The following is a 27,451-nucleotide window of genomic DNA, read 5'->3' as shown; positions in this document are numbered from 1 at the left end:
CCTTTTTCATCTCTAACTCCTTTTACAGCACTCTTTTCCATTCCTAAGCTTCTTCAACAACCTCCAGAATATTTTGCCACCTTCTTGATATTTATTTTCTATATTCTTGCCAAAGTCCTCCCATGACTTTTGTTTAGCTAGTTTTACACAGTGTTTAGCATTCTTGCATTTGTCTCTGTATTCTTTAAGAGCACAAGCTGACTTATTTGGCAGGAACTTTTGATATGCTTTCTTCTTTTCCTTAACTACCACTTTAACTTCCTGTGTCTACCATGGAATTCTAATTTTTTTTATCCTTGCAGACAACTTCTCCATATGCCTCTCTAGCTGAATCAATCAAGGCTTTCTTCAAGGCTTGCCACTGAATCTCCAAGGTTTGATTCCTGTTCTCAAACTCTTTCATTTTTTCTTCAATAATCTTTGTGTATTTTAGTCTACAGTTCACATCTGAGAGCTGCTCAACTTTTGTTCGCTTTAAAACTTTCTTACATGTTATTCTTTTCAATATGAAATTTAATTTTATCCTGCTCAAGACTAAATAGTGATCACTTCCAATTTCAAATTCTCTGTACACTCTGGTGTCCTGCACCAGGGAGAAAACATCACTATCAACAATAACATAGTCAATGAGACTTTTGTTATTCCTTGCCTCTTCTCTCCATGTGAATTTGTGCACATTTTTATGTTGGAACATGGTGTTAGTAATAACCAGTCCATGTCCTGAGCAGAAATTCAACAGATATTTGCCATTATTATTAGCTTTGCTCTTTTCTCCAAATTTTCCCAAAATATTTTTGTATGTCTCACAATCATTTCCTACTCTGCTATTTAGATCCCCAACAAGGACCAACTTTTCCTTTTTCATTGTGTCAATTGCTTTTTCTAAAGCCTCAAAAAATTCCTCCACTTCTACCTTAGTAGAACCTTCTGTGGGACCATAGGCACAAATAAGTCTCATTGTCCAGTTCCCCATTTTGATATTTGCCCAAATCATTCTACTAGACACTACCTGCCATTCAAGAAGATTAGCCTCGTATTTTGTGTTGAATACTATGGCTACTCCTTCTTTTCCTTGATTGTCATTGCCTGAATATAACATTTTGTATTTATTGCTCAGAAAGATCTCACCAGTTTTGGTCTTTTTTGTTTCAGTCACCCCTATTATGTCGATCTGGTGCTTATCTAATTCCTCAGCTAGCTCCATTTCTTTGCCATTCAGGCTTCTTATGTTGATAGAATCCAATCTTTAACTCTGGTGATGTTGAGTTGGGGTTTGTTTTCAGATTTGTTCCAGTAGCTGACTTTTCGCTGTTCGCCCTAGTTCTCTGGCGAAAACAACGGGGGCCTTGTTTAACTGGGCGACGCCCCAGCCAGCATGAAATTTTGTCATGTTGTACCATCATTTTTTATTTTTTATTTTGGTTTAACCAATAAGATAAGAATACAATTTGGTCGACTAAATCCCAAATTGCCAGCCCATCCTCGTTTGTTCAGTATCCAAGTAGATACCCAACAGGGTGCACCACGAGAAGGTGCGGATTGGACATTAGGTCAGAAGCCCTGGTCGGTTCTCCGCATTCCTTTAAAGGCTATGTGGATGTCTCCTCTCGGTTATACAGCTTTGACCCTTAAGCACCCCTCAAGAATTTCAAATGCAATAAAACAAACACTTATTTCATAATTGAAAAAATGGACAGGAGTTTTTAGTTAGATACTGTGTTTCTGTGCAACATAGTTAGTTAGCGTCGTTTTTTTCCATCTGTCTCTAATTGCACTATTTGTTGAGAATGACACAGACTGCAAAAGCCTCTGTACAGTGCCTTATTGAGTGATACACAATAAAACTAAATTCGATACTTATAACTACTTGCACAATATGGGCAGACACAAATTTAATGAAGATAAACTTTGATTTTTAAGTCCTGCAGTGAAAAATATGAAAAAATAAATAAAGGGTTACTAGAAATTGTAGACTGCATTATATCGAAACCGCTTTGTATAAGTACCGCATTATACGAGGGTTACCTGTATCTCCAAAAATTACTACAGATCACTGGGATACCCTGGTATTACGCGAGAAATCTCGAGAAAGAATGCTGTTCATCATGATATGTAGTGAAGAACTGGAAATGAAATTGGCAATCCAATTGCAACTTTTTCTACTTGCAAAATTACCATTGTATTGTCTACAATGGTAATTGACTAGGTAAGTGGATTTGATTATCTCATCAGAAGATATTATTATAAATAAAGTATCACGTCTTCTTTCAGTTGGTGAAAGTGATCATTTCATTTCTTTGTGATTGGATGGATGAGTGCTTGTTTACATGCTGGTAATTTGGTGAGTAGCCAGATTCAACCAAAGACCTTGGTAATATCTAGAGAGACTGGGGGTTTCACTGAACCTTTTTATAGCTTTGATCCATTGATGGGTGATATTGGAAAGGAGATCAGCTGGGGGATGGAACGAGAATGGCAGAATCTTACTAGTAGTTACAATTAATTGGTGGACTTCCAATCTGTATAGGAGTTTGCATTGGATGGTAACATCATTTTGGTGAGGTTAGCATTGTAACATCATCCAAAGACAAGGCAGACCTCATGGCAACATTATTCTACTTTTCTAACTCCTGCATTAATAATCAAAGTAATGTGCCTCCCACATTATGAAGAACTGCTCACTGGATGTTTTGTCAGAAAAGACAAAATATCAACTTAACAGCTTGATACTAACAGATCTTCTGGTCCTGATGATATTCCACCTACCCAATTGCACTTAAAACTTGTGTTCCTTAACTAAACACATCTTGTGTTGTTTTTACAATCTTTCATACTCATTGTATCTACCCTTCAGCATGTAAATAAGCCTGCATCCATCCAATCACAAAGAAAGGAAATAAAAGTCAGCCATCCAACTATTGTTCCATTGCAGTGACCTCAGTTCTAGCAAAAACAATGGAGAAAGGCATCGATAATCAAACTTCTACAGCCTGGAAGCCCACCAATTAATTGTAACTACTAGTCAGATTGTGCCATGCCTTTCCAACATCACCTATCTATGGATCCGAGCTATACAAAGGTTCAGTGAAACCCGCAGTCTCTCTAGATATTACCATGGTCTTTGGTTGAATCTGACTACTCACCAAATTACCATCATGTACACAAGCCCACATCCATCCAATCACTTTGGATGAATGATAGGTTACATTCCCTAGCATGTGCAATTAATATCTAATCATTCCTGGAAGTTGAATAACGGTGTGGTTATTAGGGGTGTTAGGACTAGATATTTTGCTTGGAGTGGTGAATGAATGGAATTGGTTGCCAGTCAGTTGTTAGTTCTTTGTCTGTTAATAGGTTCATGGAAGAGATATGACAGATATTATGTGGATAGTTTGGGTCTTTGGACCCCATGGAAGCGCCAATAAACTTTCCTTTTTAGCAGCTATTACTTAATGATGATACTCATCAATTTAATTACCACTCGATTTATCATTCTGACTTTTACATATGCAGGCTGTCACTGCTTCCTTCAGACATCCTTTGACCATTTCCCATGCACTACTAACATCCTCTTCCTGCAGTTTCTTATGCCATGGCACTTCCAAACAGTCTCTTGAATTTATCACAAGATCTGTTTATTAATGGAGGACTTCAGTCTGTATATAGAAGAATAAATAAATATACACTTCATATGAAAGATTATGCAAACACTGCTGTAGGTTTAGATGGAATATCAGCTCGGGTGTTGTGTGAATGTGCAAAGGAATTGTCAACTCCTCTTACTTGGATATTTAACTTAAGTTTGAACTCTGGTATGGTCCCTAGGGAGTGGAAGTTAGGCAAAATGGATCCTTTGCATAAGGGTGGCTCTAAAACTGCGGTAGTTAATTACAGACCAATCACCATCTCAGGAGTAGTGGTAAAAGTATTGGAAAAGTTGGTTAAAGACAAAATTCAAGAATGGGTGGATCAGGATATGATACTCTATAGAGGCCAACATGGTTTTGTTAAAGGTAGATCCTGCCTTAACAGTCTATTAACTTTTCATAATAGAATGACATCTGAGTTGGACAAAGGAACTGGCCACACAGTGGTACTTCTGGATTTTGCTAAGGCTTTTGACAGGATACCTAATGGAACACTGTTATGCAAATTGGAACAGATGGGAATGGATACTAAATTGGTGATATGCTTAATTTGTATATAAATGATATAGGAAATGGCTTAAAGGGAGATATATACAGTTGTTTGCTGATGATGCAAACCTTGGGTAGCGTAATAAAAAATCAAGCTGATGTTGAAAGTTTGCAGGATGATTTAAATAAGCTGGTAGAATGGGCAAAAGGTAATGGATGTCAGTTCAATGTAGAAAAGTGTAAAGTCATGCATTTTGGGATTGAAAGATTACCAGCTGTGTACTACATTGGAACAGTACTCCAAGAGATTAATGAGGAACTTAGAGGTGTTGGTAGATAGGGAGATGAAGTTCCGGGGACACATTGCTAGGATGTCCAAGATTGCACATAGGTTTACTTGGTTGTTGAGAAACACACCGACATCCAGAGATAAAGAGGTTATTATTCCCCTTTATAAAGCGTTGATACTTCCACATTTGGATTACTGTGCTCAGGTCTGGTCACCTGGATTCCTTAGAGATGAGGAGGCTGTGGAGAGGGTTAAGAGAAGAGTGACTAAGTTGATGAGTGATGTGGACTGCAGAGTTTGATGGATAGAAGAAGGAGAGGTGATATGATTGAGACTTTTAAACTGTTGAGAGGTGGTTACAGCATTGACACTGGAGAGTTCTTTCGCTTGGTTGAACAGCGGGAAGGAGTGATGACAAGAGGCCATCCCTGGAAGTTACGAAAGGAAACTGTGAGCAAGAGGGTGAGGAGTGGTTTCTTTGCGTGGAGGGTGGTTGAACTGTGGAATGCATTGCCTGATGGAGTGGTGAGAGCGAGAACGGTCAATGAGTTTAAGGAGTGGTATGATAGACTTTGTGTTTCTTAGGGGGGGACCTCCCCTCGATGAGTCTTTTGACACCATGGAGGCCTGAATAATAATAAATGCTCCCTAAATTGATAGATTGAGAGCTTGTGGATTGCAGAGGTTGGTTGATAGGCAGAGAAGAGGGGATATGATAGAAACATTTAAATTACTGAAAGGTTTTTATTGGATTGATGCAGGGAAAATGTTTCAGCTGTGTGATGGAAGAACAAGAGGTCATCCCTGGAAATTAAAGAAGAGTGTGGTTAACAAGGGTGTGAGAACAAGGTTTTTTGCTTGGAGGGTGGTGAATGAGTGGAATTTATTGCCTGACTTAGTTGTGAGCGCTTTGTCTGTAAATGAATTCAAGAAGAGATATGACAGATATTGTTTTGCTAGTTTGGGTCTCCCGTGATGAGTCAACTGACTCCATGGAGATACCCGTAATAATAAAATTTATTCTAATTAACACAAGTGATTCTGATTTGTTTGGTCATTTAAGAGAATTTTATTTGAGCAGAATTGTGAGAAGATAGATGAAGGGGATGCTAGTTTGCTGTAGCTTATAATTAAGTAAAGTTTTGCAATTTGAAGTTTAGAAGGCTGTGGGTTATATTGGTTTGGCTTTGAGGTAGAATGTTTGATTAATAGATTTAGATTTTGGAGTAATAGTAATTAGGGAGATTAAGTTTAACGATATTACAAAAGTGGCATGATGCAGATTATTGTAATGTAGTAGCAACAAGGACTCATTATTTTTATTAGTTTAGAATTATAGCTGACGTGATGCCATTATATTATGCATGTTAATTGCTTATTGCTTCTATTTTCTGTTTTGTGGGAGTAACCTATCCCCTCCCCACAAATAATTTTACTTCCACCAAACCACAGCTGGAAACTAGCTATCATCTTTAGCTGAAAAAAATAAAATAAAATAAACTTATTCTTTATGTTGTAGACAAGATTAAAACACAGATCTATGCAACTAAAGAAGTGTAGTTGTACCTTGTAATTCAGAAAGCACACTAGCAAAGTATTCTTTGTACTTGGTGAAAAGCATCTAATAATAATTTAGCAATGAAAACTTGATTGAATAGAACACAATTTATATCTTTAGCAATATTAGTTTTTTTTTTAAATTAAAAACTGATGACACTACTATTATTATAGGTGGCTCTGACTTTGGAACACATAAGTGGGTTGGAAGATGGATTTAAGAATAATTCTAAGAAACCAAATACTAGGCTAGATGTATTTGGATTAATGTAAGTATCATATTTTTTAATGAATGGCTTTGAATTAAAGTGGAAAAATCTGAATTATACTTGCATCCTATATGAAATTACACGGTATATTTACAATACAAAATTAACATATATATCAAATAATTTTGCATGCTCTGTGTCCACACATAAAAATTACATGAAAATACAGTTAATAAATAAAAAGAGTATTAACTATGTTATTGAAAGGAGGCAAAAAATGTTAGAGATAACTTCCTTTTTTTTTTAACTGTTTTTTACCTTTTGAATGTCTGTATATTTAACATCTTTTGTTTCTGTGTGGGCTTTATGGCTTTCTTTATGAGGCCACTGAGACTCCAAAACTAGTTCATATACATAAATTTAGTATTGTAAATATACTACTTATTTCCTCTAATGTACTTCTATCAATTCACTTCATTTGTTCCTTCTGTTTCTGTTTTGTGGAACACTTCCACAATCTCTCTTCAGCTACAATCTGCAGTCAATTAAAAGATGCCAACAGATGTTTCCTATTTATCTATTGTCTGTTTCTTGGCCATTCACCATATTTTGGGTTTTTACCTTTTTGTGAGTAATTTGCTATTTATAAAAAAAAAAATACAATGATAACTATCAACCTGATAATTTCTGTTTAGCTAACTTATTTGTTCCCTAATCAGTTTTGTAATTGTTCTTAAAATAAGATAAAGTCTAATTCTGTTGCTGTAGTGTTAATTTTTGCATTATGGAAAATTTGTCCAGAGACCTTCATGTTAAAAGAACCAACTCTTAAACCACTCACTTTAACAAAGATTTAAATTTTCTTTCTACTCATTAAATAAAAAAAACTACTTGAATCTCTTCTGTACTGATTTTCTGTATGGTTTCCATGAAAGCCTTTGCTCTACTACATTGTCTGGTATTAAGTGGAGTTTCCATGGGCTCCCTTTCTCATCCTTGCTAAACAATCTAATGTTTCGATGAAATCATTCCTCTTTTCATGCCTGGAAAACAAAATTTTGCAATCCATGTTCATGCTGTTGCTGATTTCTAAGAGTGTTAAAAGTTCATGTATCATTTTAGTAACTTATTTCACATTGGTCTCTTCCTCTTTCCCCTCTCCAGAGGGAGAGAGAGAGAGAGTGATTAAGCCTAGAGCATTGTGACGTGTAGTGTTACAAGCTCATCTGTAACTCATAAGACTATGGTAATAAATAATGCTAAAGTATATACTCGCTGTTTTGCCAGCATATGCCAGTCACTCTTCACTACTTATTCAATAAACTACTAATTCATAAACGCAAAGAACCGATCACAGAACACACGCTATTCTGGTTAAAGGAAGGAAACATAAATCACTGAAGTAATTATAACAGCAATGTATTCCATTTGGACATACAGATGTGACAAAATTTATTGAGAGAAACAGGCCCAGATATACTCAAAAAAACTCAGTAAACAACTAAATGAAATCATAACAGACACAATAAACAGAATAAAGATAACAAAACACCAACAGTGGCAAATAGGCCTTATCTCTGAAGAATATGAAGAAGCATGCAAATCATGGAAATAAAATTGCACTCTGAGTCCTTACATCCATTTCATCTGCAATAAGCCCAGTTACTGATGGCCAAAGATTATCCTCAATGTGTGGAATTCCTGCAGTGGTTTCTGCAGAAAAGTGGCGTCTGGATTTTCCAACTTGTGTTTTGTTCACAGATGAAGCTTCATTTACCTACGAAGGGGTCTTCAATCACCACAATGCTGATGTGTGGGCCCATGAGAACCCACATGCTGCGCGATCACATGCTGCACAACAACACTTCGCCATTAATGTATGGGCAGGTATTGTTGCTGACTGTTTAGTTGGCCCATACCTGTTACCACCCCAACTGGACTCCCAGAAGTATCAGACCTTTCTGAAAGAAGTTCTGCCAGATTTACTGAACAATGTTCCAATAACTGTGCGTCGGCAGATGTGGTTCCAACATGACGGGGCTCCAGCCCATTTTGGCATTTCTGCGTTTCGGTATTTGGACAGGTCCTTTGGAGCTCGATGGATTGGGCATGGTGGACCCGTCGCATGGCCCCCATGCTCACCTGATTTATCGAACATTGATTTCTTTCTGCAGGGGACCCTTAAAGCCATGGTCTATGAAACGTACACCATGGCTTTAATGGTGCACATGTGTGACATGGACCTTGTGGCATGAATCACCATCAGCACTGCTAATATCTGGGAAACTCTGGGTATTTTTGAAAATGTATAGCAATCAATCCGTCATCGGTGTCAGGCATGCATCACTGCTAATGGTCATAACTTTGAGCACATTATATGAAACCATATTATGTATCCAACTATTATTAAACTGTTCAGTTATGCCTAATAAATTTTTTTACACTACTTACTGCCATGTGTTATTTCTGCTTTGTGTCCCTGTTAGTACCTTTCAGTCGTATTTCGGTCATGCTTTCCTATGTAAATATAGTCGATTTTGATGTTCTCTACCTCTCCTCAAAGTTTGTATGTGAAATTTTGAACCACTCTGTATATGAGTGTACAAGTATTGTGTAGTCATGTATATCTATTTGTATAAAACGAAGTAAACTTTGTATATATCCACAACAACTTATCCTTAAGATAAGCTAATAATATTGTACTAATCTAGGATGTATCATATGATATACTGCCAAAAATGTATATTTGTATATAGGGAAGGGAAAAATGTATAAAAGGAAGTAAACATTGTATATATCCACAGCAACTTATCCTTAAGATAAGCTAATAATACTGTACTGATCTAGGATGTATCGTATGATATACTGCCAAAAATGTATCTATTTGTATATAAGGAAGAGAAAAATGTATATACAGTGGTATCAGAAAGTTTTGAGACTAGCTCTCTTTACAGGAAATTACTTTATTTATCTACGTTTACCCACTATCACCTTCAAAATAGTCTCCTTGCATAGTAATACAGCATTCCTGCCACTTCTGGAATGTGTCCTGGAAGTCTTCTTTTCGAAGCATGTCAAACACCTTCTGCGATTCGTGCTGGATCTCTGCAATGGTGTCAAAACGGTGACCTTTGAGCTGGATCTTCATCTTCAGGAAGAAGGTGAAGTCCACAGGAGCCAAATCTGGTGAGTAGGATGGGTGTGGAAGTGAGATCATGTTGTTTCTGGTGAGAAACTCGTGTGAGGAGAGCTCGGTGACAGGGTGCATTGTCGTCGTGGAGAATCCAGTTTTTTGCGTGCCATAGATCTGGTCACTTTCGCCGAATATCCTCCCTCAAACGCCTTAAAACCTGGCAGTAGAACTCGCTAGTGACAGTCTGGCCCCTGGGGATGAATTCTTGATGCACAATGCCTCGGATGTCGAAAAAAGACAATGAGTACGCACTTGGTCGAGCTAGGGACCTGCCTCTCCTTTTTCGGTCGTGGAGATGATGGGCTCTTCCACCGTGAAGACTGTTGCTTCATCTTGGGGTCATACCCGTACACCCAAGTTGACTTATATAAGACTGAACCAACATTTAACTTATGAAATTCTGCCAAATATATGTATATGTAAGTGTATATATATATATATATATATATATATATATATAAATATATAAATATATATATATATATATAAATATAAATATATATATATATATATATATATATATATATATAAATAGCATATATATATGTAAAATAAAATTAAGATTACCACCTAAATGGCTACAAGTAACAAGAACAGAAAGAAAATCTGAACAATTTGTTTATAAAACTAGACTATTGAATGACACAAATGTACAATGGCTATATGAACAAAGAATTAACCAATATCTAGATAAAATAAAACAAAATGAAGAAATAGAATGGCTTAATATAAAAACGATACTAAATGCAGCAGTAAATGAAAGCTTAGGAAAGACCAAAAAATTCAATAAAAGGAAAAAACTTAAGATTTGGGATGATACAATCAAAGAAATAATCAAAAAGAAAAAAGAAGCCTATTACAAATGGTTAAGCAGTAAAAGATTAGAAGATGAAATAGAATATAAAAGAATAAGAGCCATAGCTAAAAGAGAAGTCAGAAAAAGACATAGAGAATCATGGAACAAATTTGTTTCTAATTTAGAACATGATTTATATAAAAATAAGACCCAATGTATATAAGATTTTGAAACACTTAAATGCAGATACCAAAGAAAACATAAAATTAAACACTGAATTGAAATTAGAAGAATTTCTAAATTACTACACAGAATTGTGGACAGACAAATATTTTAAAAAAGACAACTGGCAAACAATTAACGAATATGAAAAGGAAATAACAAAAGAAGAATTAGAAATTAGCCTGAAAAAAGAAGAAACAGAAAATCACCTGGAGAAGATAAGCTGGGTTCAGAACTATATAAATATGCAGGAACAAGATTCAAAGAAAGACTTATTATTTTTAAATAATAAGAGTCTTTTTATTTAAAAGTACAGGTATCTCTTCTTAACGTGAATTTGATTATCGCGGCGGAATTAATTGTGGCAATCCCTTGATATACGTGACAAGAGAGTTTTGATTAACATGCCTTTAAATTTACCACGCAAAATCATGCTAATGCCACGAGGCTGCTAGCCTTGTGGTCATCCAAATTCTCTTAATGATCTGTGCAAGAATGTGAAAATTTTATTTTTCCCACCAAATACAACATCATTGTTACAACCCATGGACATGAGCATCATTGCAACTTCCAAAGCCTATTTTCTTAAAAAGACATTCTCAAAGGCAGTAGAAACAACTACGGGAGAAAATTAGTTTACACTCCACGAATTTTTGAAAAAATTTAACATTAAACACGCAATTGAGAACATTCGTGACTCGTGGGAGCAAGTGTCTTCTAGTTGCATGAAAGCTGTTTGGAAAAATCTTCTGCCAGAATGCGCTAATAACTTAGGTTGTTTGCAAAATCCTGTGACCAACGTGGTCAAAAAAATCATTGCAATTGGTGAAAACCTCGGTTAGGTTAGGTTAGGTTCGGTTTTGATGGTGTTGATGCAGAAGATGTTAAAGAATTATTGGATTCAAATTCAAAAGATTTCAGTGACAATGATCTTCTTGAAATTGAACAACGCACATATGAAGAGAACGAACAAATGGAATGTGAAGATGAGGTTCCAAAGAAAATAACAGTCAAAGAACCGGATGGAATATTTCACAGTGTAGAATCGCTTAAGCAGCAAGTAATGGATATGGATCCAGATGTTAATCGAAGAATGCTTGTTTGCCGAGGTCTGTAGAGTCATTTTGCTTGTTATCGTAGAATTTATGCCGATAAGAAAAAAACTAAAACTGTTCAAACGACTCTTTATAGCTTTTTTTTTGATTAAAAAAAAATTGCAGTAACTAATGTAGGTACAAGTATTTATCAAACATTTACTTTGCATTCATTTTTTATCTTTCCTAAAAGAGTACCATATAAAACGAACTTTTAGTACAGTAATCGATCAGGGATGAATTGTGCTATTTACCATTGATTATTAGATTTGATTAAGGCGATTTTGATATATGCGGTGACATCGAGGGATTAATTAATCATGTTAATTGAGGGATACAGTAGAATTTATTCAATATTGGTAAACAAAGAGGAAATATAGGAAGTATTAAATTCTATTTTAATTCTTTTTGAGTGTTGTAAAAAATCCATTAAGTCTCCAACCCGATGTCCTCACAGCACTTAAGCTTCTATCCTCTTTGTTTACCAATATTCCCTTAACTGACACCTTATCTCTCTTAGAAAACGTTTTTCCCACTGACATCTTAGATCTCTTTTCCTTTGCCATTAACTTTGGGTATTTCTCTTGGAAGAACAAAATCTACAAGCAGATAGAGGGAACTGCCATGGGGTCCCCCCCTCTCACTCCCCCCTTGTCAATTACTATATGGAAGATTTCGAAAAACGAGCCATAGACTCAGCCCCACTCAAACCTTCTATCTGGCTAAGATATGTAGATGATGTGTTCTCTATTTGGCCTCATGGTCCAGACACGTTCATTTGATCCTTTGATCCTTTGAGTCCATGTCCTGAGCAGAAATCCAACAGATATTTGCCATTATTATTAGCTTTGCTCTTTTCTCCAAATTTTCCCAAAATATTTTTGTATGTCTCACAATCATTTCCTACTCTGCTATTTAGATCCCCAACAAGGACCAACTTTTCCTTTTTCATTGTGTCAGTTGCTTTTTCTAAAGCCTGAAAAATTCCTCCATTTCTACCTTAGAACCTTCTATGGGACCATAGGCACAAATAACTCTCATTGTCCAGTTCCTCATTCTCATATTTGCCCACATTACTCTACTTGAGACTGACTGCCATTCAAGAAGATTATTCTCGTATTTTGTGTTGAATACTATGGCTGCTACTCCTTTTCCTTGATTGTCATTGCCTGAATATAACATTTTGTATTTATTGCTCAGAAAGATCTCACCAGTTTTTTTTTCTTTTTTGTTTCAGTCACCCCTATTATGTCGATCTGGTACTTATCTAATTCCTCAGCTAGCTCCATTTCTTTGCCATTCAGGCTTCTTACGTTGATAGTACCGATCTTTAATTCTGGTGATGTTGAGTTGGAGATTATTTTCAGATTTGTTTGAATGTTCATATCTTGAAAGATCATAAGTCGAGGTTCAGCTCTATTAAATATGAGGACGTCCAGAAAGTAAGTTCCGTTTTTAAATATTTTAAAACCACGTGATCGCAATGGTGCGCATGTGTGCTGAATTTGTTGATTCGTTAGCTAGGTGTTGGTGCCATTTTCAGACATTCTCGCAGTGCATACGCTTCTTGGTGTGCTTTTATAATGTCTAAGAAAATCAAATTGCCCACCACATGTAAATTCGAATTTCTCGCCACATGTGAAATCAGGTCAGTTATCCATTTCTTGAATGTTAGGAACGTTAAAGCAGCTGAAATTCATCGGCAAATTAATGAGGTTTGTGGAGAACAAGCAACGAGTGATTCAGTGGTACAAAGATGGATAAGACTTTTTAATGAAGGAAGAACAGGTATGCACGGTCAGCCTAGTGGCTTTGCACTTCGCAACCATATGCCTGGGGAAGGAGTGTCCTAGGTTCGATTCCCGTCAACGATGCGAGGAGCTCAAGGATCTTCCTCAGCCATAGCGAAGTTAGCTGGTCTTGGGCGTGGGCAGCAGGGTATTTTCCACCAGTTTATCTTGTGTTTTTCATCCCGCAAGCAGGCAAACCGGTTCGAGGACACACACGGATTACAGTCAGGAATACTGACCCAGCCATAGGTCCGATTCGTCAGCCTATACCAGTTCCAGAGCCCAGATAAAATTTGGGAGGACTAGATGGTACCGTGAACTCTCATAAAAAGGGGATCGCTGTATCATCACATAGAATTTATTTATTTAGGTATGCACAATAATGAATGGAGCAGTCGATCATCTTTAGTGACTGACGATTTGGACTAACGCCTAATGCCCGCCCACACACGGCTGGCATAACACAACTTCTTGCCACCTTCAGCTGGGAACAATTCCATAATCTCCCATATAGGCTTGACCTTGCTCCAAGTGACTTTCACCTGTTTTTAAACATCCAAAATCTTTCCTTGGTGGCCAGCGGTTTCAAGACAACAACAACAAGGTCAAAGAAGCAGTCAATATGTGATTTGCATCACAACCATCAACCTTCTGCGATGAAGGTATACAACTCTTGGTGCCCCATTGTGATAAGTGCCTGAACAATGGCGGAAATTATGTATAAAAGTAGTGAAAGATGTATACTTTAATTTCCAATAAAGTTTTTTTGTAAGTATATTTTTGTTTGGTAATGTGACAAAGGATAAGGAATTATTATTATTATTAAAATTTAGATTTGACAATATTGGAGTTTTAGATAGCAAATTAATTTGGTGAGAAATTATATTGTATGGCATTAAAGAAAACCACATGATTTTATGAAATAACACTATTGTTCATACTAATTTAAAAAAAAAAAAAAAAAAATATATATATATATATATATATATATATATTGTTTGTTTTTTTTAAAAAAAACAATCAAGACATCATAATCCTCCCAGCTGACAAAGGAAATGTTAGTTATTCTTAATAAAACGGACTACTGACACAAAATCTTGGAGTTATTAGACTCGGACACTTTCTCTCAGGTTGATAGAGACTCAACTAGGCAGCTTCACAACCACACTAATAATCTTCTTAGAACTACTACAGAATTACCAAGAAACATCTGTCTTTCTCTCTGCTCACTTCATCCACTTATTCCCCGACTGTATGGTCTTCTGAAGATACTCCTTTGAGACCTGTAGTCAAAGGTATCTACTCTCCTACATATAACTTGTCAAAGTATCTTGCTTCTTTGTTGAAATGCCTCACAGGTAAATCTTCTTTCATTAAAAATTCAGCAGACTTCATATCTAAGATGAAAGACATCAAACCCAACAACTCCGATATTATGGCCAATTTCGATATTGTATCTCTCTTTACTAATGTATCCACTTAGGATGTTCTCACTTTGTTAAAAAAAACAAGGTTCCAAAAAAGATCTTCACATTAGTATCTCACTGTGTTAATTCAGGCTATTTTAAATTTGAAAGCTTGATTTACAAACAAAATACCAGATTAGCCATGAGTAGCCTGTTATCTCTGGTGCTGGCGAACATCTTTCTTGAAGATTTCGAAGAAAAGGCTATTTCTTCTGCTACATTATATAGATGATGTTTTCCTGATCTGGGAACATGGCCGAGACAATCTTAAAATATTCCTTAATCACCTAAACGCCATACATCCAAACATCAAATTCACCTAGAGTTAGAAGTGGACAGTTCCCTTCCTTTTTTTAGATATTAAATTAACAAGGACATCTGAAAAAATTGAATTCACCATCTTTAGAAAACCTATGCATACATGCAGACTCTCACCTCTATCCTCCACAGAAATTTGGCATCATCTCTACTCTTCCCATGGGGCCAGATCCTTGTTATTAGATGAACAAAAGCCTAAAAATGCACTAAAACACCTCCACAGTACCTTCAAACAAAATGGATACTCTCAGAAAAATATAAACAGACTTCTTTTTCACCTTCGCCATCAACCACCAAATGGGGATATAACTAATTTCAAAGCCTACCCTCCTTACCCTATATTAGTTCTCTTTTCCCAAAACTTGCAAAAATCTTATAGAAATGCAATATCAAGACCTTTTTCACTACTTTTCCCAAGCTCTGGTCTATTTTAAGCTGTCTGAAAGAGAAACACAACGATCTTCAGTTTCCTGGTGTCTACAAAATTGTGATTGCACTAAACCGTATTATGGTCAGGCTGAAAAATCAATCCTCCTCTGTTGCGAATAACACCAGAGAGACATTTCTTACAACAGAATTTGGGCCAGTGCCTTATCCAGCCATATATTATTTTCTATAAACACCAATGTCGAAGGCATCCAACTTCAAATAGACTGGAATTTAACAACGAGCATTAACAAATGTTACGACGAACTTGAGAAACGGATACTGGAATTGAAAGAAATATTTCTTGACGCCTCCCGCATGAATAGTAACCTAAGTTACAGTTTGCCAGACTCGCATAGTTCTGCCATTCAATATTGGCACACACACAAAGTTACACACATGCATGTGCATGATGTTTCAACTAGGACTCAGTCTCCCAGTTAAACTTTTATTGCAGTTAATTGTCATGTTCTGTTATATTGGAAATGCAATGCTTTTATGGTCTTTCTGTTTTACATATTTTTATGCTGTTACACCTGACAAAGTCTGCTTTCCGATGAAACTAGTCGTGTTCTATTATAGTTCTGATTTTAAATCCTCGGCGCTTAGTCATTGAAATTAAAAAAAAAAAAATATATATATATATATATATAATGTGGATAATATTGCTAATGGATGCTTGTGTCTTTGAATAACTTGAAAGAGTAGGATATAAGTGATTTTGGATGTTTCTTTTGTGTAAAATTTTTGGATGTAAACTTTGACTTCAGCTTATTATAGCAACCATTTCTCCATCAGTAGAGGGAGCCTCCATAGCGTAGTCAGTTTCAGTGATGCCCTTTAGTTGGAAAGACCTGGGTTCAAGTCCTTTCTAGAATGTGAAGGGCCTTTCTCAAGTCTTTTCAACCAAAGGTAAGTTTAGCTGGACTCATTCAGAGGCAGCTGAGTTTCCCACTCCTGGAAACTTGTCTTTTTCATCCTGCAAAACAGGCAAGTCAGTCATAAGAACACATGCAAGTAACAGATGTAATTCATGGGCCTCATAAACCGAGTTGCTTTAGCTGTAATGAGAAACAAAAATCATCATCAGTAGGGAAATGTTATTTAGTTTAATAAGGCCTTACAGCTTTCAGATATATCACATGTTGGGATATTCCCATAATATGGGAATTTTGACAGTGCACCGGAGACATATTTCACAATTCATTCATGAAACAGTTCCTCAAACAGATTGTGTGGTGTCAGAGAATGCTTATGGATGTCACAGAAGATCCAGTCTTCTTTTGTATCATCATCAGTCTCCTGAAACAGGGAGTTAAAAGATAGTTTCCAGATAATCCTAAGTGGAACAATAATGCATGATTATTTTAATTAGAAACCTATGGGATTTTTTACGAGGTATTCGGTGCCTAAAAAATCAGTGTGATGCATATTTAAGTGCTCATGGGGATGCTTCATAGCACTTTTTCTGAAGTACTATAAAAAAATTTAGTTTGCATTTATGCTATAAGATCTCAGTATAATTTTTGTACTGCAATCATATGCTCTATTTCTTTCCTTTTTTTGCGGAAATGTTTATAGATATTTATACTTGTTCAAATGTTGCTACAATATTAATTGATCAATTTGCATTTTTACGATAATCAAATTTTACTAATGTAGAGATTTGTTTATAATTTAATCACCTTTTTTAAATAGGTTCATGAACCTATTTGGAGATCTTGAAGACTTGGAAGCGGCTTTAAATAAAACATTATCTAAACGTCGAAAAATATTAGGACAAGGGTCCTGTTCAGCTTTAATTAAGATATTACCTAACAATGAAGATCTGTATTCAGCACATGATACTTGGACTACTTATAGTATGATGTTACGGATTTTAAAGAAATATAGTATACATGTCCATGTTACTGCTCATCCAGGTATGAATGTAAGGTTGAAAAAAAAATATAGAAGGTTACAGTAAAATTTATTTATAAGGAGTGATGTTATCTGTTACTCAATGTTAGTGGACTTTTTATCGTTATTATTATTATTACTTGGGCTCATTAGTTTTGACTCCACTGTTATGCCTAATTTACATATCTTTATTAAATTCTTTCAGTATAAATTCATTTACTTTTGTAGTGGTATGTATATTTAGATTTTGCAAAGGGCCTGAATAGATTAATCTATTTAACTAAATTAGCAAACATGAAGTTAGATATTGGACTAGTGAGTTGGACAGGTGATTGGCTATCAGCTAACAACAAGTTGTGTATGGGAGTGCAGTATCTCAAAAAGTGGAAAGTCAGTAATTCTACCTCAGGTGTCTGTTTTGGAGCCATTACTGTTTAACTTGCATTTTAATGTTATTGGAATGAATTAAACTGGAGATATGCAGCTGTTTGCTGATGATTCAAAGTTGAAGACAACAGTGAGGATTCAAGCAGATGTTGTGAACCCACAACATCTGCTTGAATGGAGTATCTGAATAGACTGTATGAATGATCAAGTGACTGAAGTTGCCAGTTCAGTATCGCAAAGCATAACATTTTTGAGATTTGGTAGGCAATAATGGGATGGAAAGTATTGGTGGAGAAATTTTTGAAGGTGGTGGAAGACAAGAGATCTGGAAGTGGTGACCGACTTGAATTTAGGGTCACATTACTCCAGTTGTGAAATCATCACATTTGATTATGGTAGTGATGCTTCAATAATCATATGGATTACTGTGCTTTAGTCTGGTCACCTAATTTTCATGGGAATGAAAATATATTGATAATTTCAGAGAAAATATGACCAAGGTGGTTTGTGAAATGTGGGATATGAGGACAGATTGAGAGAGAGAGAGTGCCATTTGAATAGAAAGAAATGTGGCAGGGATATGATTGAGACATAAGTGCAGATGGGGGTTTGTTACCAGGTTAACACCTGAGAGATTTTCCATAAAATTGAGGGAGACAGGTAGAACATGAAGCCATTCCTGGAAACTTAGAAAATTGTCATCACATGTATGTGCAATCATAAAGAAAGCTGGAAACTGTAGACATCAGAAGAGAGACCATAAAATGGGATTTTGCTTCATAGACCTTTATACCAAACCTTGATCAAATACCTTAGATTATCAAGAGCAACTACTTAAGTTCTGCAAGCATGTATTCAGAGGTGGGTAGGTGCAAGACCATTCCTTGTTGATAGATAGTGATGGAATCTACTCATACTGGCCACTGAATTAGAAACTTCACAGAAATTAGTGGTTTCCATATAGGCATGCAACTGCCGATACCAATCCTCTTCAATTCCCCGTGCATAGTTTTATGCACAGGGAATATCTCACTGTGCATAAAACTATGAGCAGTGAGATATGGATCAGGAACAGCCTTCATTAAATGCTTTGGTCAATTGCTGCATTCAGGAAGTTCTGTTTGTCTGTACAAGCTTTCTCAAACAATGTCAATCTAGTTCCTGACTTAGGACCATAGTTGCAGCTCTTAGACAAACAACGTGAATTATTTTTCCGCTGATTAAACACCCAGGATATTTCACCTTTTGAGAAACCAGTCACCTCTGCTGTTTTCAAAATTGTAGCTCTAGCCAGATGGGTACCCACAATAAACCCTATATTGAATTCTTAAAGATCCTTTGTTTTTCCCATTGTGATCAACACTATTGATGATTATTAACCAGTAGCATTCTTAAATGGTTACTTAGAACACGTGGTGATGCATGGACCACATATTTTGCATATACACTGTGTAAGTGACCTTTATGTCCATCTGCATAAAGGTTTCTAATTCAGTGGCCAGTATGTGTATACTAATGATGGTTAGATGAGAAGTTTACTGTTAATGGACTTTTTACTTTAAACAAAATGAAGTGAGAGTGATTGTAAAATTTGATAGTAAAGAGTTTTGCTCTTCTTAGGAATAGGTTAATGTTGACTAATTTCTATGATGAAACATAAATACTACTGAAATAGGATAGTATAAAAAAGAAACTCAAAACAAGTCACTTTTTTAAGAAAAACCTTCAAAACAATAGGACAAATGCCATCATACTGAGAAAAATGTTGGTATCCAGTTTGGACCAATTCTTCTTATCTCTTTCTGCTAAAGCTTTGAATGTTGTATAATTTTGAATGCTGCTATTCAAAAATGCGCTGCTATTTTTGAATAGCAGCGCATTTAGAAAGATAATGTAGGATGTAGATGAAAAGTAAGAAGCCAGGAGATGTCTTTTTCAATGGAAGGTTAAAAAGCTTTTATCTAACCTCTGCTTCAAGTCCATGATGACAGAAACAGATATATGGTTCACCTCTGCATGTTTCATTCTAAAACAGAGTTATCTCAGCTCTTATTTCAACGTGTATGAGATATGATTTAAAAAAAAAAAAGAGAACTAGGTTCATAAAAAAGTTTATTGCTGAACAATTATCTTCTTCTTTGGTGCATCAATCCAAAGATTGGTAACTATAGCTGCATATCATAACATCTTGTCTTGTGACCTCCTTTTTATCTCTTCATAACTCTTAGTGCCAGTTGGCATCATTATGTTATTTATATATGAAATTCTTGGTCTGCCTCGTGGCCTCTTTTCTTCTACAGTCCCCCATGCCTCAAATGGTGTCCAAGTAGGCTTTTTCTTTGCTTATTGATGTGTTTCATTAATGACTGCTCTTCATGAACTATATTTAGAATTTTTTCATTACTTTTCCTTTCTGTCCAACTAATTTTCATCATCTTTCTCCAGCACCAAAGTTCAAACACCTCCAACTTTTTGATGTCTTGTTTTGTTAGTCCAGGCCTCGCAACAATATAATGCAATGCTCTATGTATGTTTTCACTAGCTTTTTTTGAGTTGGATGCTAAGTCCTTTACTGGTACAAATGTTTCTTCTCTTGTAGAAGGCTTTTTTGCCTAAGACTATTCGTGCTTTAATATCTAATTGGTTTCTTCCATCTTCTGTGATAAGACTTCCAAGATATTTAAAAGAGGATACCTGCTGTATTAGGTTATTATTTAAGATTTATTTTCATTGGATTTGCTTTACTCGTAGTTAATAGTTTTTGGAAGTTTTTTCACACTTGGTTAGACGATAATAAATTTAGCTTAATCCTTTATCCAAGTGTAAGCAAACAAAGTTTGCGCCTGAAGTATCTTCAGGAATGAGACAACTCATGGTAAAGGTGGACTAAGCTCTCATCACTTGTCTTAGTATCTCCCATAATGCAAAGCACATCTTCTTGTGGACATGTATAATGCTATGCATTAAGGGAAGGGCTAACATCTAGACCAGTTTCGACCTTTATTGAGGTCTCATCAGTGGGAGCCAACCCAGAAGTGGTGATACTAAGGTGGAAGTAATGGAGAAGTTATATTTACTTATATTCATATTTACCTATACCTATACGTATGCCCTTCCCTTAATGCAGACATGTATAATGCATAGCATTATACATGTCTGCAAGGAGATGTGCTTTGCATTATGGGAGATACTAAGACAAGTGATGAGTGAGAGCTTTAGTCCACCTTTACCACAAGATGCCTCAGTCCTGAAGCTACTTCAGGTACAAAATTTGTTTGCTTACACTTGGATAAAGGATTAAACTAAATTTATTATAATTAATAGTTTTGTTTTCTTATAATTAATTTTTAGACTGCTGCATGAAAATTTCTTCTATCTTTGTCAGGGTGACTTTCAGTTTGTCTCCATTATCAGCTGTAAATGCTATATCATCTGTGAACCATAGCCAGTTAATATCAATTCCATTTATCTTAATATTCCTGTTTCTATTAGTTCCTTCAATTTATTTATTGCATTTTCAATGTAGAGATTAAACAATATGGATGAAAGAGAGCACATTAGGGCTTCTTGGTGTTTGTAAAGATTAAATATGAGCCTTCTATCTCTCCAATCTACCTTTTATTGTTTTTAGGAGGTGAAACATTTGGTTCCAATCAATACTATCAAAAGCTTTCTCGAAGTCAAGAAAGACTGTCAGAGTATTTTGGTTCTTCTCAAATCTTCTTTCAAAAGACTGTCAGAGTATTTTGGTTCTTCTCAAATCTTCTTTCAATAACTGTTCTTAGAACTAGGATTGCTTCTCTTGTTCCCTGCTGTTTCCTCAATCCAAACTGGTCATTGCCAATATGTTCTTCAACCTTTTTTTTTTTTTTTTTTTTTTTTTTTTTTTTTTTTTTTTTTTTTTTTTTAGTAGTATTTTTAAAGCATGTGATATTAAGCTTAGTGTTCGATGATTTTTGCACTTGTTTGCATTATTATTTTAGGAATGGGTATGATAGAACATTGTCTAAAATCTTCGGGGATGATTCCCATTTCATAAATATCCTTTACGATCTTGAAAATGTATGACTTATGTTTCTGAGTATTTTATTAATTCTGAGGGGATGTTATCAATGCCTGGTGCCTTGTTGGTTGACAATTCATTCAGTGCCCGTTCAAATTCATCTTTTAATATACCGGGTGATTATAAAATAACGTCGTGTTCAGAGCCCTCTAGCGAGTAATGTGTTGGATGAAACGCACCAATATTCGATTGATGTACACTGTGGAACATGGGGATTCGATTTAACAACAACAAAAAAAAAAAGTACCAAAAGTCGCCGACGGGGGAAATTTTGGCTCTGTTTACCGAGTAAAATGCATTAATGTGCATTATCGCATTTCTTGTGAGCAATCATGCAATAAAAGGAAAGCCTGTGAGATTTCTTATCATTCGTAGACGAACTGCTTTTTGATGCCTCTTACCTTACGTGTGAGCGTGCTTTGTTAGTCAAACTCTATTACTAGCGGAACAATAATGCCAGTGCATGTCTTTGTGCTTTTTAGCGTATGAAAACTTTACAAAAAGGACTGATTAGCGTAACAAACTTACGAAAACTGATTCGGCAATTTGAAACTACTGGAACTCTAGCAGTGCAGGTAGGCAGGGGATGAACCAATCAATCACCAAAAAGTTGAACAAGTTGCAACTGCTATTGTGGAACAGGAGATGACGAATGCTCAGGGTATCAGCAGTGCACGAGCAATTTCCCGGCAAATGGATATCGCATACACAACAGTGTGGAAAATCCTACATCAGATGTTGAAGTTTTACCCCTATAAAATCGGTCATGTTCAAGAATTGCACCCTGGTGATGCGACCACATGAATCGACATATCTTTGAGATTCTTAGCGTGCATGGAAGTGGATGATGCTTAGTCGTGGCAGATTTTATGGAGTGACGAAGCGCACTTTTATTTGAATGGCGATATTAACACACGCAATTGTCGCATTTGGGCTGCAACTAATCTGCACGTGTGTCTGCAGATGCCTATCCATTCACCCAATGTCACAGTGTGGTGTGGATTTACGGCATCTTTTATTATCGGTCCATACTTTTACAAGGAAAATCGCCAAAATGGACCAGTAACCTGTTCTGTCAATGCTAACAGGTATTCCAATATGCTACAGAACTGCAGCAAAGAGGATGTCTTGATTCGACCGTCTTCATGCAGGGTGGTGCACCATCCCACATCAGACTTCAGGTATACAGCGTTTTTTGCGACAACCTTTTTCTGACAGAAGAATCATTAGTCATGCATTTCCCATACCATGGCCACCTAGATCACTCGATCTCAATCCTTGACTTTTGGCTGTGGGGATTTCTTAAAAGCATTGTGTATCAAGGACATATACCCGATATTCCAACTTTGAAAGATCGAATAACGTTACACGTGAGACAAATCAATTCCAATACTTTGCGAGCCACTGTGGAAAATGTCGTGCACCGTATGCAGTTCCTGGAACATCCTGGAATAGCCTTACCATCTAGATCTTTTCCACTATATAGATCTTCTAAGTACTCCTTCCATCTTTCCAAAATTTCTTCCTTATCTATAAGTATGTTTCCCCCCTGTTTATTTTTGATAATTGTACTTCTTTGTCTTGTTTTGCTGGCTTATTCCTTTTATAATGTTATAAGCTTTATCGATTCTCCCAGTCTTTGTTAGGTCTTCTATTTCTTTACATTTCTATGTATACCATTGTTCTTTTGCTTCTTTACACTTTCTATTTATCATATTTTTTATATGTTTATATTTGTCTTTGCTTTCTTCCTTTAGGGAATTTTAGATCCAGAATGTCCTGGGTGAGCATGGCTTTTTTATGTGCTTGTTACTTAATCCTATACAGTCATTGGCAGCCTTGATGATTGTATCTTTCAAATGAGTCAATTTTTCCTCGATGTTTTTCTTTTCCCTCTCTCCAGTTTTAATGCTTTCATCAGTTTGCTGTTTATAGTTTCTGTGGTTTTCCTCTGTTTTCAGGTTATTTATGTTTTATTTAGGCCTTTTCCTTGGTTGTGACAGTTTTTTAAATTTCAGATTACATTTCAATAAAACCAAATTGTGGTCACTGTCAATATCAGCTCCCAGGTAACATTTGCATGATTTTACTTGATGTTTAAATCTATTTCTTGTCATAATATAATCTATTTGGTACACTCCTACCCTCCAAGTATACCTTCTTCTTTTTGGTACCTCATACCAGGTATTAGTAATGATCAGATTAAATTGGTGGCAGAACTCCAAAAGTCTATCTCCTCTTCCATTTTGGCATCCAAGTCTGTACTTTCCCATCTTTGCCTTCACCAATGACTGCATTCCAATCATCCATGACAATAAGATTATCTTCCTTTTTGGTGAGTTTGATTAGATTCTCAATATCTACATATACTCTCTCAACTTCATCATCACTGCAGTCGCTAGTAGGCATGTAAGCTTGTATTATTATAATATTTGTTGGTTTTGCTTCTAGTTTTACCATTATCAATCTACTACTACGTTTTACTGAGTTGATTACTCTTCTTTCCCATTCCTTATTGAGAACCACCGCGACTCCCTTTTTTTGCTGTCTCATCAAACTAGAATGTCCTGGGTGATCCATGAACAATTATACAGTTCTATAATTGTTCTATAAGAGGTTACTTTTGACACTTCTCCATACTTCTTGTTCTCCATAAATATTTCAGAAACTTGGGTATGTGTTTTGGCACTTCTAGCTAGCATACCAAATTGCATTTTATTTTCACACAAAAGTTTTTTGTTTTTTTTCCTCATTTAGTAATAAAAATATTGTAGAGAGATAAACCTTCAGAATATAGTAGGCATTGAAAGAATTCAAGTACTTGTGCCATCTACAACACCATAATGGAAACATGTTGTTATGGGAAGCACTGTTTATCAGCCATTTTTGCCAAATTTTTTCACTGAAACACTCCAAAAATCTCTTTTTATAAGTGCTGATTAGTATTCTCTCCATGGCACAAGAGTTGATTAACAATTTTCCTGCCAGAAAAAAAAAATGCAGCTAACATTTTTTCCCCCTTCCTAGATATAAGTTTTAATGACTTTTCACTGGATTTCATTAGAATTAGATAACAGTACCTTTTTGTTTAGGGGTGCTTAAGGGTCAAAGCTGTATAACTGAAAGGAGACCTCCACATAGCCTTTAAAGGAATGCGGAGAACCGACCAACGCTGACCTAATGTCCAATCCTCACCTTCTCGTGGTGCACCCTGTTGGGTATCTACTTGGACACTGAACGAACGAGGATGGGCTGGCAATTTGGGATTTAGCCGACCAAATTGTATTCTTATTGGTTAAACCAAAATAAAAAATGATGGCACAACATGACAAAATTTCATGCTGGCTGGGGCATCGCCCGGTTAAACAAGGCCCCTGTTTTGCCAGCGAACCAGGGCGAACAGCGAAAAGTCAGCTACTGGAACAAATCTAAAAACACACCCCAACTCAACATCACCAGAGTTAGAGATCGGTACTATCAACATAAGAAGCCTGAATGGCAAAGAAATGGAGCTAGCTAGGAATTAGATAAGTACCAGATCCACATAATAGGGGTGACTGAAACAAAAAAGACAAAAACTGGTGAGATCTTTCTGAGCAATAAATACAAAATGTTATATTCAGGCAATGACAATCAAGGAAAAGAAGGAGTAGCCATAGTATTCAACACAAAATAAGAGGCTAATCTTCTTGAATGGCAGTCAGTCTCAAGTAGAATAATGTGGGCAAATATGAGAATGGGGAACTGGACAATGAGACTTATTTGTGCCTATGGTCCCACAGAAGGTTCTACTAAGGTAGAAGTGGAGGAATTTTTTGAAGCTTTAGAAAAAGCAACTGACACAATGAAAAAGGAAAAGTTGGTCCTTGTTGGGGATCTAAATAGCAGAGTAGGAAATGATTGTGAGACATACAAAAATATTTTGGGAAAATTTGGAGAAAAGAGCAAAGCTAATAATAATGGCAAATATCTGTTGGATTTCTGCTCAGGACATGGACTGGTTATTACTAACACCATGTTCCAACATAAAATTGTGCACAAATTCACATGGAGAGAAGAGGCAAGGAATAAGAAAAGTCTTATTGACTATGTTATTGTTGATAGTGATGTTTTCTCTCTGGTGCAGGACACCAGAGTGTAGAGAGGATTTGAAATTGGAAGTGATCACTATTTAGTCTTGAGCTTGATAAAATTGAATTTCATATTGAAAAGAATAACATGTAAGAAAGTTTTAAAGCGAGTAAAAGTTGAGCAGCCCTCAGATGTGAACTGTAGACTAAAATACAGAAAGATTATTGAAAAGAAAATGAAAGAGTTTGAGAACAGGAATCAAACCTTGGAGATTCAGTGGCAAACTCTGAAGAAAACATTGATTGATTCTGCCAGAGAGGCATGTGGTGAGGTTGTGTGCAAGGATAAAAAAATCAGAACTCCCTGGTGGACACAAAATTAAAGAGGCAGTGAAGGAAAAGAAGAAAGCATATCAAAAGTTCCTGGCAAATAAGTCAGCTTTTACTCTTACAGAATACAGAGACAAATGTAAGAAAGCTAAACAGTGTGTAAAACTAGCTAAACAAAAGTCATGGGAGGACTTTGGCAAGAATATAGGAAATAAATATCAAGAAGGTGGCAAAATATTCTGGAGGTTGTTGAAGAAGCTTAGGAATGAAGGAAAGAGTGCTGTAAAAGGAGTTAGAGATGATAAAGGTGACATGAAAACAGGAGAAAAAGATATCCTTGAAGTATTCAGTAATTACTCTGAAAAACTGCTAAATGAAACAAGCAGTGATGACAGCACAGTGATAAAAAGCACTGACCAGGCATGCAGTCAGGAATACATATCCATACTTGAAGTAGAAAAAGCCATCAAAGGCTTGAAATGTGGAAAGGCAGCAGGAGTAGATGATATTCGACCAGAAATGCTGAAGTATGGTGGTATAAAAGTCTTATAGTGGCTGCACTGCATAGTTCAGAAAGCCTGGACAGAGGGACGAATTCCCAATGAGTGGAGTAGAGCTCTCATAGTACCCATATATAAAAAGGGAAATAAAACTGCATGTGAGAATTACAGAGGTATTTCCCTACTGAGTGTTCCTGGCAAGATCTATGCAAGTATACTTGAGAAACGGTTGAGAAGAATTGTGGAAGAAAAGCTTGCTGAAGAACAAGCTGGATTCAGGCCAAATAGAGGCTGTCAGGATCAGATCTTCACTTTACGACAAATAGTCGAGAAAGCATGGGAATATAACAAAGATCTGTATTTAAGTTTTGTCGATTTGGAAAAGGCATATGACAAGGTGCCAAGAGAAAGTTGGCACTGAAAGTTTGTCAGAAGTGAGGGTAGAAAAGTTTTACTTTCCTAAATGCTGATACTTTTAATGATAATTATTCTGGCAAACCAGTTTTGGAAGAAGGAGGAGAAAAGGTCTTCTCCCAAATTTGCTATCATGAACCTTATGCTACAATACATTTTCTTTGGTCTCTGTTGGTTTACTATAGGGCAAATTTGTTATAATACTAATATTGCCTTTTTTGTCATCTCTCATGAACTGAAAGTAAGAATGAATGGCAGATCACTTATATCATTTGCTTACAGTAATGAT

At 36.0% G+C, this 27,451-nt stretch overlaps 1 protein-coding gene across 1 annotated transcript in view; it reads left to right on the top strand.

Annotated features, from left to right (window-relative positions):
- The window catches only part of lama (phospholipase B domain containing lamina ancestor), a 131,150-nt gene that overhangs the window by 19,255 nt on the left and 84,444 nt on the right, over window positions 1-27,451 (top strand). The window contains exons 4-5 of the mRNA XM_090414012.1: window positions 6,160-6,254; window positions 17,198-17,421. Coding sequence (XP_090270138.1) covers window positions 6,160-6,254; window positions 17,198-17,421 — 319 coding nt within the window. The remainder of the gene's footprint in view (window positions 1-6,159; window positions 6,255-17,197; window positions 17,422-27,451) is intronic.

The sequence above is a fragment of the Typopeltis vanoorti genome, chromosome 24 (genome assembly GCF_054136105.1).
Source record: "Typopeltis vanoorti isolate ZY-2024b chromosome 24, IOZ_Tvanoo_1.0, whole genome shotgun sequence".
Taxonomy (NCBI): domain Eukaryota; kingdom Metazoa; phylum Arthropoda; class Arachnida; order Uropygi; family Thelyphonidae; genus Typopeltis; species Typopeltis vanoorti.
The sequence above is the reverse complement of the archived record's forward strand: the minus strand, read 5'-3'. Positions and strand labels throughout refer to the sequence as shown.